The 18,073-nt window shown below is 40.2% G+C and overlaps 1 protein-coding gene across 3 annotated transcripts in view; it reads right to left on the reverse strand.

The window, feature by feature from the left end:
- Nucleotides 1–931: 931 nt before the first annotated feature.
- ETS1 (ETS proto-oncogene 1, transcription factor) overlaps nucleotides 932–18,073 on the reverse strand; it is a 196,788-nt gene continuing 179,646 nt past the window's right edge. For all 3 annotated transcript variants that reach the window (XM_069080275.1, XM_069080276.1, XM_069080274.1), the window contains 2 exons: nucleotides 6,228–6,346; nucleotides 932–4,958 (listed from right to left, as the gene is read on the reverse strand). In XM_069080275.1, the coding sequence (XP_068936376.1) occupies nucleotides 4,743–4,958; nucleotides 6,228–6,346 (335 nt within the window). In that variant the 3' untranslated portion in view covers nucleotides 932–4,742. The remainder of the gene's footprint in view (nucleotides 4,959–6,227; nucleotides 6,347–18,073) is intronic.

Here is an 18,073-nt window from a genome sequence, read left to right on the forward strand (position 1 = left end):
TCGCAAAAAGTTGGATTCATAGGACCACAGCTATACAGTAAATTAGTGGCAAAGAAGGGAACAAGAAAGCAAGTCTCTTGATTTCTGTTCCAATGCATTCACTGGTAAATGTTTTTTTTTTCTAATTAGTGTTAGGAATTGTAACAGAAAATCAGATGTTTATATTACTTGAATAGCTTTTAAATGTTTGGAATATGTCCCTCCTCTGAATTTAGACCAAAATGTACTTAGGAAAAAACCTTTGATATGGTATATTCAAGGATTCTGATTTCAGTAGTCTTCTTCACATTGTTCTTGGGGAGGCAGCTTGGTGGCACAGTGGATAGAGCACTGAGTCTGGAGTTCAACTCCTACCTCAGATATTTAATAACTCTGTGACCTTGGACAAGTCACTTAACCATTGTTTGTCTATATGCCTGTGGAACAGTCTAGATATTTTCAAAGAAATTCATCACCAGAAGGTTGGACACAAGGTTATAATTCTTTTTTTATCTATGACTCCTGACTAAGATATGGAGACCAAGAGAAGTGATGCCCAATGGGGTTGTGAGGGCAGTGTGGCACAGAAGAATGAGTTCTGTATTTGGAATTAAAGACTTGAGTGTGAATTCCAGCCCTAGAACTTACTAATGGTGTGACCATAAATGATTCACTTCTCTGGGCTTGGGTTTGTTCATCTGAAATATAAGGATAAAAAAAAAAATGGTTGGACTAAGTGATCCCTAAAAATCACTTTTGGTTCTAAATCTGTGGGGAAAAATATTCACACAATGTGAAATTAGAGAATATGGACATTCTAAAACACAACTACTGAAGTTCCAATAGATTGTCATGAAGTGCCTTCATCCCTGCACTTGCCTCTTCTTCGTCAAAATTTTTTAAACTAATTGATAAACCAGACAGGAAAAAAAATCAAGCCAAACCCACATCATTATGAATGATTTTTTTTTAATTTCACACAGTTTAAAATACAATATGAAATCAGGCTACAGTATATAAAAAACTCTCCAGCAAAATGATGTGCCAGCATCAGCTACTAAAACAAATGGAAAAAAAAATCTCCCCCATAAGAAATGGCTTTTTTGCATTTTCTTAAAAAAAAAAAAACACAATAAAACATAGACACATACATCGCTACATCTCTAAGCTACCTCAGCTCCAATTTTTCAAAAAGCACCTGCTTTTCCTTTTTTTTAAAATCTTGCTTTTAAAATTTCCACTTTTAAAAAATATAAATTATATGAAAATACAAGTTGGAAAATAGTCAAACACAATATAACATTTTCCCCCCTACACTTCTCAGCTTAAAAAAATTCTTATGTAAAAAAACAACAATGTTCAATAACTGAGGCAGTATTCTTGGTGGAGATATTTCCATTACAATATATATTTTATATTATATATGTATATATGTATACATATATTTATTGTTCCTTGAAACTTCTTTGGAATGTAGGCAATAATTCAACGGATTTATATAGACCCCAACAGAGAAAGCAGCATGCACAGCATGACCAGAGTAGAGATGGTGTGTTTATCCACCATGAAGAAAAGGTAGGTTTAATGCTCCAAAAACCCAGAGTGTTCAACGCCAAAGTAAGGACAGGCAACACTAGGGGACATCCAGCTGTCCTGTTCAGAGAAGGCCCCAACCTTTTGATGCTCCTTCCAACCCTTTTAGCCAGGGACCTGGGCTAAATAGAGGGTTATCCTTCTCCTGGAGAGAAGAGGGAACAGGAGAGAACCTGAAGCTAAAATCCATTGACAGTACATTAGACATCTCCACAAAAGTCAGGGTGACATCAAGCTGAACCAGAATTGCCCATCCCTCCTCTAGAGTTAACGTGTTTTTTTTTTTAATTAAAGAAAAGCAAAAAAGGTAACAATTCATGTACATTTCCAGTGTATAAACCATCCACCATTCATCCTGGGATGGTCTGTTTTTTGGACAGAGAGAGAGGGAGAACGAGAATCTGACTAGGCCAACAAAATTTTCTGGGCAAAAGCAGAAGCTGCAAATACTGAGTATGGAGGGATTAGGGGCGGGGGTGAAATGGCCCTCATGTAAAGCAAGGTTTGTAAGGTCTAGGAACTACTAGGTGTTTCAGCACTTTCTTATGTTTACTATACAACTGCAGAAATTATGGAATTGTTTGAAAAATAGGTATTTTCAGCCTAAATTCAAAAGGAAAAAGCAATGAGATGAATACATGATTTTATGCCAGGTCGCAAATAGCAAGCAAAGAGCTATGGTAAGCCACAGCTTCTTCTTTCCCCCACTGTTGAAATAGGAAAAGACTGAACTGGGAAACAGACACTATTTCAGAGTTTTACAGCACATGCAAGGACACACACACACACACACACACACACACACACAGAGCTTTGCCAGTGACCAACAAGACAATAAAATGTGGGGGAAAGCAACATAGTCCAACTTGTTCCACCAAAGACCTCCCTGAGCAGCCCCAAAAATCACAATGGGAGCTTTTTTAAGGCACCTGGCATATAACAGGCAAAATGCATAATGGCCTGGCCTAACTCCACTTTGTCCACCACTTCCTGTCTCCACCTCAGCAAGTTTGGGGCAGTTATGGATCAATCACAAAGCCCCTTTTTTTGATGATCCAGGCTTTGGGAGTTGACCTAAGAGTAAGTTTTCTCTTTCCTAGGATATATACCACAAGGTAGTTCAAGCATCCAATTTCTCATTGAGAACCTAGAAAGGGCTGGCCTGGAAGCAACCCATCTAAAATTGTTTTTTTCCCCATTTTCATACTGAAAGCTAAACTCAAGTCCTCCTTTTCCTTTTCTCCATCATCATCCCATTGTTCAGGTAGCCACCAAGATACTTATACTAACATCAGGCACTTTTTTTCTCATTAGCTGCTTTTTTCCCCCCTAACACCACAATTCACCCAAGACTAAAAAAATGGTTCTCAAGGGCCATGCCTAATAAGTAAAAAAGAAATGAAAAGCACTCAACTCTTGGAGTCTGGTGGGGAGGGGAAGATGTTCTCTCACAACACACAGACTACCTTTTCCTATTAAATCTAGTCTCCTCCCATCATGCTTCCTTTACCTAGAAACCTTTCCTCTCCTCTAAGCCATCTATTCATCCTTACTTCTCCTTTAACAAGATATCATATCCGAGGACCAGGCCCCAAGAAGGCGCATACTAACTACATGCTTAACATCCCTATTCTCTGCAGACTTCATTCTTTAAAGGAAAGCCTCAGGCTTTTACCCCTGTGGAATTCTATACCAAGCTGTTTGCTATGCACTGCTATCTAAACTTCTACAACTACCCTCCTGGCAAAAACCCATCCAGCCAAAATGGCTTAATTAAAAAATCTCCAGATCTTGTCCTCTCTCTGGTAGCTTCCTCTCATTCATCATTCAGTAAACTACAAATTTCTCCTTACTGAGAATTGGGTGGGTGGAGGGGAAGGGAGAAAAAAGAGATAACAGAAGAATTATGTGTGATGATCCCAGCAAGGAGGGAATGGGGGTGGGGATGCTTAAGTGGATGGCTGGGATCTCACTGCACTCAGAACTCATTTCTCTAGATCTGACAGCTATCTTACATGCCTACACCTTCAGGTTTTTTTTTTCTTTTTAATCTACATATATGATTGAGAACTAAGAGGCAACCACCTCCAAATTCATCTTCCCCTCTCACTTTCTTTTCTACTACTAGGCCACTGCTACTACAATTACTACAATTCCAGGTTACAGCTGTGAAATACATTCAGTTAAAAGACTTAATGATTTTCTTAGTTCTGCATTAAGTCCAAACCTCAAGAGTCTGCTAATGGCAAATGAGAAAATGGATGTGATGATAAGAAATATTCACGGGTGAGATACACATGCACCAAAGAACATTTTTTCCATCCCTGATACCCAAATCTGCCTTATTTTTCCTCCATATTCAAATCTTAAATTTTAGATTCCTGAATCTCAATGACAACGCTACACTTTTCCAGTGGGGTCTATATAAACAGTTTTCTTTCACTGTGACCGAATTCTCAGCCGGTACATAGAACAAACTTGCACAGAATGGCAATACTGAGACCACCTTAGAGCTTAAGACGATTTTTAAGAAAAAAAAAATACTGGCACAAAATTTAATAAAATAAATTTTAAACACAAAAAAAAAGTTTGGTCCCCTCCCCACTGAAGTCCATTTTTTTTTTTTTGCTCCAAAAGCAGAGTAAAAGGCAAAGAGTAAAATTCTTGTGTTTTTTCCAAGGTCCATCCTCAGAATGGAACCTTCTATCCCACCCTTTTTGCCCTCCCAGCCCTCAAAAAAGTCTACCTTTTCATCAGTCTTTTGACTTCCTGAAGTGTCAGTTTCTTTTGCTTATTAATAAGGCCATAACAACAGTGGCATCTTTTCAATGAATGGTTTCTATAAATGATTCAATATTGAACTTTCTTCCTCATTTAAACCAGATTCTTCTGGCTTCTACGAAGACCCTCCCTTCCCCTTGAAAATCTGTCCTTCCCTAGTTCAGAAGTCCTTCCTTGCTTTCCGTTGGTGGCCACACCACCATCAGTAATAACTTCGGCTCAGCTTCCCACCCCTGAATGTAAAAACTGAGTTTCCTCATGTCTGGAAAATAATAATAATAAAAAACAAAAACAAAAACAAAAACGACAATTTAAAACCAAGAGTCCGACTGATGCAGTTGATCTTTGAAATGCTTCAGCAAAGTTCTCCCCATTTCCGTCCATCTCTGTCACTCATCTGCATCAGGTTTGACATCTAACATGGCATGGAGTTCCTCAGGCGTGTACCCAAGCAGGCTCTGCAGGTCACAGACAAAGCGATAAACGTAGCGTTTACCCGCCGTCTTGTGGATGATGTTTTTGTCATAGTAGTAACGTAGGCCCCGGCTCAGTTTTTCGTAGTTCATCTTAGGCTTGTTTTTCCTTTTGCCCCATCTCCTGGCCACCTGGAAGGAGGTAGCAGAATAAAAATAATTAATACTGTAATTTTAAAATGTGTCTGACTATATGCCCACACTGATATGCGACATGTAACATCATAAAGAATTGGGACATTATACGTAAAAAATAATAATAATTGTAGCAGGTCTTTTTTTTTTTTTGCAGAGAGGAAAAAAACCCAACATCTTAAGTAGTGTCCATCTATTAAGAAATGACTAAAAAAATGTGGCATGTGAAAATAGTAGAATTGACCCATAAAAAGTGAAAAGGATTGCTTCAGAAAAACCTGGGAAGAACCATATGAACTGATGAAGAGTTAACTGGGCAGAACCAGGAGTATAATTAATGAAATAAAATAAAGAAAAAATTTCTGAAAGACTTGAGAACCGTGATCAGTGTAATTAATTATAAGCTATGATTTCAGATACCCAAAGATGAAGCATGTTATTCATCTCCCCTGACAGACAGGTGATGTACTCAGGGTTCAGAATAAGATGCACATGTTTGGGCACAGTCAATTCAGAAATGTGCTTTGTTCAAGTATGAATATTTATCATAGGGGTTTCCTTTTGCCTTCTTTTTGTTTTTTTGGGGGGAGACGGGAAGGAGAAAAAATGTTTAGTTTAAAAAAAAGTTTATTTTTAAAAATAAAAATTTAGTTAAAATTAAGTTAAATGTTTTTAAAATGAATTATAAAGTTAGAAGACATTTTGGTAAGTTCTATTTTTTTAAGGGCCAGGGAAAAATCAAAGTTGGTAGATTTTTGTTTCAGTCGGCAATGAATGCTGATATAGAAGTGGGGAAATTAATCAGGGATCCTAAACAATGAATAGGTACAAAGCTTCTCAATTTGGAAAAGAACAAAAGCCTTACTCTGTTATCAATATTATTAATAGTATTTAGTCATCTCAGGAATGCCTTATCTGCTTCAAGGAGGCAGGCTGGTACTACCATCAATATGCAAAGATCTGAGAAAACCCCTAAATCTTTCACGTGACTACAATAGTACACCTTGTTTAAGATAATGAGGAGAATTCCAAGGCTTCAACTCACTTGGGCTCATCACTTTCCCTTTCTAGGCCTTACTTTTCACATCTATAAAATGAGAGTTGACAAGATGATCATTAAGATCTCTTCCCTCTATAGCTCCCATGATGTCCAAATGGTCAAGAATTCATATCACTGGAAAAATGGAATGTGGCATCCAACTCCAAGCTAGTCCTTGTCCAGACAGAGTTCTTTCTCATAGCACTCCCAACATATTCCCTTCTTACCTCATCTGGGTCAGAGAGCTTGAATTCCCAGCCATCTCCTGTCCAACTAATAAATGACTGACAGGATTTATCCGTGAGCAACTCCAGAAGAAACTGCCACAGCTGGATTGGTCCACTGCCTAGAAACACAAGTAATTGTGAAGCATTACACCAGATGCATCCCACTTTTTACAAGTGTAACTGAACTGCAGAGCTTTTTTCTCCTCCTCTCCTACTTTCCTTTCATCTCCAGTACAAAACAAAGAGGTACATAGTACAAATGTTAAAGTCAAGTATGATTAGATGAGTTAGATAGAAAGGCCAAGAGTTTTCTTCCAAAAACTGGCATTTAAAGACACAACAATGACCTTATTACTTCTGATTAACCAACATCACAATCACATTATTATTAACCACTATCACTTATAACCAATTAGCAACAAAGATACTGCTTTACTTGTCCTTTGAAATTTGCTATGACATTGTACCTTTCTCACTGTAATTTTCAAAAAAATCCAGTCACTATATTTCTCCTAAAGAATGTTAGAATGTGAAACAAGGAAGATAGTATGAATATTCTTTAACTTAGGCTTGTCCTGACTTGCAAATTGGAAGGATCTCTACCATCAAGTCACTTCCCTGAGAATGAGCTGTGTTAACACCACTCTCTTCTCCTCATCTTCAATTCCCCACCCTCTACATATTGAGAAATAGAAAGAGGCATACATTTTTGGATATGACCAATTTGGAAATTTGCTTTGCTTACATAGTTGTTATGAAAGTTCTTGTTCTCTCTCTCTCTCTCTCTCTCTCTCTCTCTCTCTCTCTCTCTCTCTCTCTCTCTCTCTCTCTCTCTTCATTGGAAACAAAGGGACTAATTTGCCATCTAAGTAACTCTAAGTGGCTGAATTGAGAACCATATTGGAAATTCTTCATGCATGGAGTCACTAAACTCTACTTTAAAAAAAAAACTATTTATCCGTTGTCTTGGACTTTGGACTGTCAAGCCCTAAGGTCTGCTAGGGCTCAAACAATTTAGTGGTTGGTTTATTTTATACTGAAAGCTACATGCCTCGGCTCCTTTCATGTATTTTCTTTTCAATACTTTTACTATCCTCAGTATTCACAGACTACTATACTGATACTGATCTCTGTGCTTGCATATGGCCATATGTGAAAAGATTAGTGATTGACCAAAAGATGTTTTTTTTAATATCAGTGCAGGCAGTGAAACTTAGAAAAATACTATGGATATAATATGAGCAGAGGTAGAAGTCAATATGATGGTATGATATTATGGTTAGTCTGGGGATGAGTTGAGTCATGAGGATAAGGCTCATGGTACTGTAGTTTGGATATGGAAAAGCTAGCATTTCAGTGCTCCAAATCTGTTCAATTTCAGGGTATCCTTTTACTTCTGGCATGCTGAAATAAAATAAGCTTTTTAAAGGAGTTATCTGCAGAATTTAGGTCTATTCTCAATCTAATATAGAAAAACCTTGCAGAGTAGATAAGAAGAAAGAAAGTCTCTACAGCAGGAGGGGAAGGAACTACTAGCATTGGCTATAATGTGGTGGCCAAAGACAGGCCAATTCCTCCAGGAACATTTCTTGACAGTAACTTATTAGACATATCACTGGTCTCCATCAAAACCATAACTCAAAACTGGCTATCTCCAGCTGTTCTTTCTTTTTAGGTCTTGCCCTTTTGATTTCATCAGGACATAGAGTTCCTCACTGAGGAAACATTCTCAACCACTGTAGATGGCACTTGCCTTGTAATTTACAATCTTGCCTGGGGGCTCTGAAAGGTTAAGTGACTTCTCCAAAGTCCTATAGCCAGTATATGGCAAAAGAGGGCCAGGAACCAGGTCTTCCCAATTCTGAAGCCAGTTCCTGACTCCTCTTTTTAATAATATATGGCAAAGCTTTCACTCCATTTGAAGATAATTTTTTTAATTGAGAAAAATGTTTTAAACACTGGAATCTATAATTCTTAAATCCATCTTAATTAGTGGGGAGAAAATTTAGAGTGCAATAAGGCAAAATAGAAGAAAAAAAGTTTTCAAGATAAGTTATTTTCAAACCCACAAAAAACCCCTCCAAATAAGGTAAGAAAGTTTACATAGGGTAAAAAAAGCCAATATCTGCCTTTGAGGAAAGTACCTAAGTCACACTGGAGCCTCTCCCCATCAAAGGAGAGCTTGAGGGTTTAAATAGAATTGATGTGCATATATAACTTTTTCTAGGGAAATTAATAAAAATCACTTGAATACTCCCTGACCAAAATGCCAAGCTAAGGATGAGCAATCGCAAAGACTTCCCAGAGATATGCCATCCCAGGGAGCAGAGAGAGGTGAGGAGGTCAGTAGTCCTTATTGTTTATTCTAGAGCTCTGAGCATAACATGCTGTTACACGTCCCACCCAACTCTAACATTCTTTGCTTCTGTGATTTCTGGAGGCATAAACATCCTTGGTCTGTGTGTGCTGATGAAAAGTGTGACCCAAGGGGGCCTGCAAGGGAATGCGTGAAGGTTGATGACTTTAATTGGTGAGCAATGCAACGGTTAAACAACAAGAAAAAGCTATCCAAACTACACCAAGGAACACTTCCCAATGCAATCTGGCTTGAGAGTTTGCACACTATTTCTTTTGCCATAGAATGAATCTGAAGGTGGAGGAGGGAAGCTCTGCTAAGGCCTATAAGGACACTTTGTGACATTTTGTGACAATTCATGCATCCTTACACTTTGGGAATGCCACTAGGCAGTTAGAAGTGGTCCCCCTAGGTCTTTGGGCAGCAACTCTCCTCCTCAGCTATGACTTTTTAAGGGATAAGATACCCCTGGTTTAAAAAGATAAAAAGGAATTTCTTTGCTGCACTCCACCATATTATCTAACTTTCTTATGACCATTGTGATTCTTCTTTACCTTCCAAGCCTCCACTGGCCAGTCTAATACTAAGTTTTAATTACCTGCAAGGTTTAGTTTAAGTCTCAGTTCCTCCAAGAAATTCTTTCTTGTCCCAAGTGATCTCACCCACATATGAATTCATCACCCTGACTCATTTGGTGACACCATTCATGTGTCAATAAAACACAGACTGCCTATGGCATCTCTTAGGCTCATTCTAACTGAACTCTTGTATGGCTATCTAACCCCTTACAGGCTTAGCTTTTCTCCTTAACAAGACTCCAAGCTCCTAGAGGTAAAGCATGTGTGCTGGACTACTTTTATGTGCCCTAAAACAGCACCTTGCAGTGTCTTATAAGGAACACTCACCAACCTTGACCCCAAAGAGAGATATAAGGAGGTCCTCTCCCTGCTTCTTTGCAAAACTGAGGAACTATAAGTGTGGAACACCTCAAACAAAATTTTTTCTTCTTTGTTATAACGAATAGCTCTCCGAGAAAGGGAATGGAATATACAGGGAAATGCAGACAATATACAAAAAAAAAAATTGCCAATAAAGTGCTCTTAAACAACAACAACAAACAAGGATAGACTGATTCAAGACAAAAAAGAATTTATTCACTGCTTATTCTGTGCCAGGCCCTGTGCTAAGCACTGTGGATACAAATGCAAGTAAGGAGAAAGTCAGACCCTAACCTTAATAAGCTTGAATTCTAATGGGGAAAGACTACACACAAAAGGGAGCTGACAAGGGGATCGGAGATTTACCAGCAGCAGAATAGTGTTCAAGTCTAAAAACTTCAAATGATTCCAATAAGAGAACCAACATGTAAAGCTTCTAGCCAAGGTGAAAGGGACCAAACGCTCTAGGATGGGGGAAGAGGAGGCAAGACTGGGCTCCCCACAGCCCCTGAAGCACACTATGCATCAGGGTGGAGCAAGCAGAGTGGAGTATGACATTTGGCTGGTGCTTGCCCCAACACAGAAAAGAGGGGGATTGCAGTTCAATCTTTCTTGGCACCAAGCCAGGGAGGAAAAAGAGTGAAGGTTATTCTTGCTGGTGCTGCCAGAACCATTCGTCAAGTCTTCCTGTGTGTACATGCCCTTTCCCAGGAAATGTTTGACCGCTTCTATGGGTAAAATTGGGGGGAAGGGGAAAAGGGAGGGTCCTTTCTGGGCCTCCTTTCATTGAAACTTTTTCCTTGCTCAAAAAGACTACAAAAACTTCCAGTAAAGACACTGGCAGTTCGGATCCATTGCTCCATTTGGCTCCTTTCCCTTTTTGGCTCACTGAAGGAAGCAGAAAAGAAAACATGAAAAGGTATTTTTACTCTCCAGAGAAAACCTATTGATCTCCAATAGAAACTTAGTTTTGGGAAAGAAACTTGCAGCTTCTTTGATTGGTCTCAGGACAAATCAGTGGGCAAGAGTATTTATAGATTACTTTCTAGGAGCCGGGCTTTGTGCAAAGTGCAGAGGACAAAAAAGCAAAACCGTGGTCAAGATCATGATGATGTCAGCATACCCCTACTCTTTCAACCCCAAAGAGGGGGTACAGTGAATAGAGTGCTGGATTGGGAGTCAGGAAGACCCAAGTTCAAATTTGACCTAAGACACTTAACCTTTCGCTTTTAACCAGATAATTCAACTGCAAAATGGGGATAATAATAGCACCTACCTCCCAGGGGTGTTGTGAGGGTCAATTGAGATAATATTTATAAAGTGCTCGGCTCAGAGTAGGCACTTTTAAAAAATGCTTGCTTGCTTGCTTCCTTCCTTCCCAATACTTGATTTTCCAAGTACTAATACTAACAGAGAAATATACCCAACCCTGGGATAAACAAAAAGTTTAGGCTTCTTATCCTTGGCTTTTGGGGAAGTTATTGATCACCCATTATAAAAGTTTTATTCTTTCACCAAAAGAAAACAATGTGTTGGATAGGAACCTAGAGGTCACCTGGTTCAACATCCTGATTTTATAGAGGAGGAGGTTAAGTGATTTGCAAGGTCACACAGGTAGCAAGTAGACTTGGATTTGAATGCAGGCCCTCTAATATCATAAGGGAGGGGAAAAAAATAAGCAGAATTCATGATTCATTTTTAAGAATTTTTAAGCCTATGTCCTTTCTCATAGGGAAAAAGAATGTCAACATTCTGCCTTCTGCCAGATAATTCAGTTCAATTCAACTCAATTCAATACAGCACAAACACATTTCTTAAGTGCCTGAGAGAGGAGGCCTAGAAGGATGGGTAATTCTAGCAGGGTTGCCTTGACCTTGCCTCCAGCCAAGTTGGCTCCCTCATAGGTACTTGACATGTCCTTGGTTATAATGGTTAAAACCTTTTCCCATGGGACCCTCACAATATTGTGCAACAGAAGCCTTTATTTCTGTAATGGGCTATCTCTGTCCCCTCAGGTCCAAGATAGAGTTAAAAGAAAAAAAATCTAGTTGGAAACCAACGACTTGAATGTTGTGCTGAACTAAAGATACAGGTACTTTATTCAGGTTGGCCAAGCAGCCAGCACCCAGGGTCATGGCTCCAAGCCTCCCCAAAACAGACAACAGACAATGAGTGCAGCAGACTCTAATTACAACCTCAGCAGGAGGCCATTTTAGTTGTGATTTCTGTAGATTTGCTCATATTCACTCAGTTTCAAACACCCTGCCCCTAGGATTTCTTTACATTGTAAAGCCCCCTTCGCCCCCAACACACACTCCAGGCCCTGCTTCTGGCCTGATGACCTCTGTCCTGGGAGGAGGAGGAGGGTACTAAGAATAGCGTCAGTCATGGGAAGGGGGAAGCTCACGTGTTAGATGTGACTCACAATGGTGTCCCTGTCTGAAGGCCCCCATTGGCAGTCAAGAGCGTCCTTTGCCACAACTGCTTCAGAGTGTCACGCATCAGGAATTCACTGGCATCACTGGGAAACTATGCTTCTCAAGTCAGAGCACAGAGCCACAACTACAGTGGGGTCCCTGTTAGAGGGAAGTCTCTGCCTAGGGGGTAGGGGTTGGGGGGATTCCAACAGCACACCAAGTACACATGCATACCATTAAGCATTCCCCACCACCCCCTTCACCCCAGCCCACCCCCAACCGTTCCTTCTGTCCTTTCCCTCTATTGACCGATATTTCCTTGTTGGTTTTGTATTTCTTGGTATCTTTGAGTGTTCCTCTTCTAGATGGAATGCTGGACTAAGTATCAAGAAAACCTGAGTTTTAATCCTGCCTCTTCCTCCCCACTAGCTTTGTGACAGTGGACTCAGTTTCTCTGAGTTTCAGGCCCAACAACCATAAAATGGGGATAACAATAGCACCAGTCTGAGGCTCCAAGGATATGGGACTTATGAAGTGGGGTGAGGATCTTTAACTATTCCATAAGTTCCCATTCTTATCATCAACATTATTGTTATGGCTGACAACTCCCAGCATCGACACTCCTCCTTTCTTGAGAAGGGGACAATGGGTTGGGCTCTGAGGGGGCTATTATTATTAATGTTGTTATTACTGTTATCATTGTTGTAATTCTCTCCTGGACCAGGAGGAAGATGGTTGGCACAAATGAACAATACTGATCTGAAGACACTGATAAGTTTCTAGTAACAGAAGCTAAAGAGACCACTTTAAAACAGGAACCAAACCAACTGGCAAGCCACACTGCAGATCCTTTTTTTCCACAGAGGGGAGCTTCGAGCACCTCAAGTAATCCAATTCTATCTTCATAGGATCATAGATCTTGAGATGAAATGGTCCTTAGGGGCCATCAAATGAGATGTTCGTGAAGCACTTAGCATAGGGCTCAGCATATAGTTTGTTATGGTTCAGCTGTTTCAGACTCTAAGTGACTCCGTTTGGAGGCGTTTTCTTGGCAGAGACATTGGAGTGATTTGCCATCTCCTTCTCCAGCTCATTTTACAGATGAGAAAACTAAGGGAAAGAGGGTTAAGTGACTTGCCCAGAGTCACACAGTTAGTATGTATAGGAGGCTGGATTTGAACTCAGGTCTTCTTGATTCAAGGCCCAACAATCTATCAAGTTCACCACCTGGCAAGTGCTTAATAAATGCTTGTTCCCCTCTTCCCCATCTAACCCACCCACCTATATTTATAGATAAGGAGACTGAAGTTCAAGGAGTGACTTGCCTGTTGTTACACAGGCAATAAATAGTTGAGGTGGGATTTGAATCTCAATCCTCTGACATCATGGCCAGGGCTTTATTCACTATACCATACTACCAATCATCAGGCCTTCAAAACTCTGATAATGTTTTAAATCCTTCCTTTACCAGTCAAAAGCAAAAGGTACATCACATCTCCTGACCATTTGAAGGTTCCCAAAGACCTTGAAGGATTCTTTTTTTTTTCTCTCCACCCTGATATTACCTCAATGTTGGCTTCTCTGCAGTTGAGAAAATAGAAACCCCCATATAATGATGAGGAGCTTGGATAAAGAGGTATCACCATCATCAAGCAGGTCTTGATAACATTTTCCCCCCACTAACCCTGAGCTTTTCTCAAGACCTCCTCCCTGCTCTCTTGGCAAAGCTGACCCCTGCCAACCCACTAGAAGACTGAGATGACTCTGGACCAATAAAGCAGAACTAGCCCCAAAGCCCACAAAGCTCATTTTATCTGTTTCTGCTGACTGACCAACCATTCATCCCCTTTTAGATTTAAAAAGACTGCCTGACCACTTCATATCTGCCAAGCACACCTATTTCTCGAAGAAACCAAACCAAACTGACAAATAGTCCCTTTCCTTTCTTCTATGCCCTGACTGTAATTGAATTGATCACTAAATGTAACATTTTCAGAACTTGGATCACCCCTTCTTCTGGCCCCCCTCTGCTGAAAGTACATTAACAACAGGCTGAAACTGGGTTCAGGTTCTCTCTCAAATTCATTATTTCCTATTAACCACAGCTGCCTTTCTATCTGTACCCTAAGAAGGACTAACTTACAAGAGCTGACTTTCATACAGATGGAAATCTCAAGCCTGGAGGAAGCTGAAAATTTTAAATGAGGAGAGATGTCTCAAGATGTCTCTTGGAGAAAGAATCAGTATCTCAGATATGGAAACTGATTGCTACTGTAAAGAAAACAAGGCAAGACGAAAGATTCAAACTCCTTGCCTCTCTCTCTTTGGGGTGAAAAGGAGCATTAGGACTCTTGAATTCCATCTCATCACCATCCTTGCGGGAGTACAAGGTTCCACACCTTGTTGACAACTGGGGGTTAAATTGATGCTTTGTTGATGAGTTAAGCTGTATTAAAGTTCTCTGTACAGGGAGGGTACCAGATTTTATTTTAACCTATGAAACTCTCATGGTTGGTCAGTCTTGCACAAGAGCTGATTCCTCTGTGATCAGTACACATCTGGCAGGTGGCTCTAAAACAGAGAAACAGTCTTTTCTGGTGCCTCCCTTCTAGCCAGATGTCTCAACCCACAGTCAAACAATGATAGCAAAAACAGAACACTCAGATCTAGAAATGACCCCATCTGCTCACAAGGCATCCTTTGGTAAAACTGCATTCCTCAGGCAGAAGGAACTCTTATGTCTGAACGCCTATTCTCCCCTTTACCAATTCCTTGACTTTTTATAAATTAAATAGAAACTGAAAAATCCTCTTCTCCATGAAGCCCTTTTTCAGATTGAACAGAAAAGATTGGTCAGCTTTCACTGTCCTAACTTCATCTTGCCCAACTGCCTTCCTGTCTACGGGAAAGGGTACGTAACTCAAGCTATGGTACTATCACCTAAATGGTGAACCAAACTACATCTAGGATAGAGAAAAATAGAGGAAAGGAGAGAAAAGTCTCTGTATGAATTGGTCCCTAATAGCCACCTTCCCCAAACTAAAATTACCTTGATCACAATTCATTTCAAAAAACAAACATTTATTCAGTATCTAATATAGGTGACACATAGACGAACAGATGTGTATGTATGTATGTATGTATACCTAGATCTGTGTATATGTAATATAGATATAGAAATGTTTTATTTTATATATACAAAATATATATAAATATATACACACACCCATATATTACATGCACTTGTCTACCCCATTGGAATGTAAGTTCAACGTGAGCAGGGATTGTTTCATCCTTTGTAATTATTTCCCTAACTCTTAGCACAAAGTTTGACACATAATGAAGACTTAGTAAATACTTGTTAATTAATTGATTGATTGGAAGGATCTGTCCTAAATGCTGGAGGTACAAGGATGAAAAATGATATAAACTCTGTCCTCAAGGAGCTAACAGTCTAAGAAGGGGAGATAAGATATATACACCAATAAACATGAAATAAAGAAGAACATGGTAGCAGAGAACCAAGCAAGTGGCTATAAGAAAGCTGAAAGAAGGAGCTATCCTTTCCAGCATAGGCAGTCAGGGAAGGCTTCATGGAAAAAGTGATGTTTGAGCTGGGCAAGGCAGAGATGGCCTTCAAAGGGCAGAGCCTGTAGCATGAGCATGTTCCTAGAAGTGGGGTCCTAGGACATTAGCTCACCAGCAGCTGCTCTTCACTTTTTTTTTTGTATCAAGGATGGCTTTAACAATCTAATGAAGTCTATGTCTACTCTGAAAAATGCTTGTTCCCTACAATCATAATTGAAGGAAAGGCTAAATTTCAGTTACTAAAGTCAAGATATAATCCTTTTTTCCCCCATCGAAGTTCATAGACCTGAAATCTATACATAGGACCCCTCACCGCCCCCTCCCCACCTTGGGGCTCTGTAGATCCTAGATTAAGAGACCTTGCTTTAGATAGAGTAAGGGACCTCAGAGGTTACCATAGTCTAAAAACCCCCTCATTTTACAGTTGAGGAAATGGAGGACCAAGAAAGTTAAAGGACTTGCTGAAGATCACAGATGTATTGAGTGTCAGAGGCAGGATTTGAACCTAGATTCTCTGATTCCAGAGTCATTGTTTGTTTTATTTTTCCCCCTGTATCATGTTGCCAGCTTAAATGAAGCACATTCAGAAAGAGGGTAGGACAAGAGTAAGGAATAATTAACTCACTTTGGCATGTGATGACAAGTAATATAAAATGATGTAGGAAAAAAATAGTTTGGAGGCAGATTCTGGAGCTTGGGTGGCTCTCCTAATCCTTAAGAATGGGGTTTCTTGGGGCAGCTAGGTGGCGAAGTAAATAGAGCACTGGCCCTAGAGTCAGGAGGACATGAGTTCAAATCTGACCTCAGACACTTAACACTTACTAGCCGTGTGACCTTGGGCAAGTCAACCCCAATTGCCCTGCCTTGCCCCCTCCAAAAAAACAAACAAAAAAAGAATGGGGTTTCTATTCTATCCTACATGAAAATGAAGACCTTTGAGCAGGGAGAAGCCTGGCCAGTCTTATGCAGGAGCTAGATGAAGGATGACTGAGAGGGCAAAAACTGGAAGAAGGGAATCTATTAAGAGGCTTTTACAAGAGTTTATTGCAATGGTGACACTGAGATAATAGGATGAGAGATAATACTGTGTTTCTCACAGAGAGAGACATTGCAGAGGCTGAATCAACAAGATTGGGTAATTGACTGGATGCAGGGAATGGGGCAGAGGTGGGGGATCAGAAAGGCTCAAAGATGCATCCAAAATCTGGGAAGAAACAGGAAAGATAAAGGGGGAAGGTTTTAAGTGGGGATGGGGGAGTTATGAGTGCAGTTTTGACATGTTAAGTTTTAGGTGATAGTAGGACATAGTGCACTGGTGAGAGAGAGTAGTTCTAAATATACAAATCTGGAAGTTATCTCCATGGAGCTGATAATTGAAGCCAGGTGAATGGATGAGATCACCAAGAGAGAAAATGTGGAGGGAGAAGGCCAAGGACAGAGCCTTGGGGGACACTCCTAGTTAAAGGCTTAAGGAAGGTAGATGAACTACTGAAGGAGACCAAGGAGTAGTCAGAGAGGTAGAAGTATTTAGAGAAAGCGGTGTCACGGAGGACCAAGGAATGAGAGAAGTATCCGTCAGTTAATGCACATTTAGTAAGCACCTATTATATGCCAGGCATGTGCTAAACTCTGGGAATACAAAGAAAGGTAGAAGACAGTCCCTGCTCTCAAGGAGATCAGTCTGACGGGGAAGATGACATGAAAACAACTATGCAAAAAACCAACTACATAGAGGGTGATTTGGAACTAACCCGAAGAAAGGCCAGAATTAAGAGGGGTCAAGAAAGACTTCCTCGAGAAGACAATATGCAATATGCAGTGTTCGATGTTGCAGAAGGATCTGGGAGAATGAGTACTAAAATGTGCCCAATGGATAACGAAATTAAGGATTCATTAGTGGCCCTTGAGATAGCCCTTTCCATTGATGGATCAGTAGGGAAAGAAGTCAGATTACAGTGGCTCTGATGAATAGTGAGTGGGTGGAGGAGTGGGGGCATGAGGGAGAAGACAGAACATGATGGCTGAATGGCAACAGGGTCAAGGGAAGGTTTTAAGATAAGGGAAACCTGAGCATGTGTGAAGACAGAGGATAAAAGAGGCAATGTAATCCACGGAGAAAGTTCCCAGAAAAAATGGACGGATATAAGAATCGATAGACCAAGAAGATCCATCTGAATAGACCATCTGAATATGACATAAATTCCATCCACTAATTGTTTTTATTCTTCTGCATATAGGGCTTTAAATGGGTTTCTATATGGACTATCTGTCTTAAATTTTAAACCCCCAAAAGGCAGGAACTAGATTTTTATTTTTTTGTACTTCATTGGGGAAGAACCTAGATGTGTGATTTCACTGATGTTGGGTACTTGGTATGGAAATTCCTTTTGCCAAAACAGATCAGGAACTTGTCTTCAACAGTCTTAGAAAATTACCTGGGGGGGGGGGGGGGGGGGAAGAAGGGAGAGAAAAAGAAAAACCCGCCACAAAGGAGGGCGAGCGGTGGTAACAAGACCCACACCGCAAAAAAAACCCTACAAGAGAAGA

This window comes from Petaurus breviceps, unplaced genomic scaffold, assembly GCF_028583685.1.
Source record: "Petaurus breviceps papuanus isolate PSGF00001 unplaced genomic scaffold, PetGlider_PUasm1.0 91133, whole genome shotgun sequence".
In the NCBI taxonomy this organism is placed as follows: domain Eukaryota; kingdom Metazoa; phylum Chordata; class Mammalia; order Diprotodontia; family Petauridae; genus Petaurus; species Petaurus breviceps.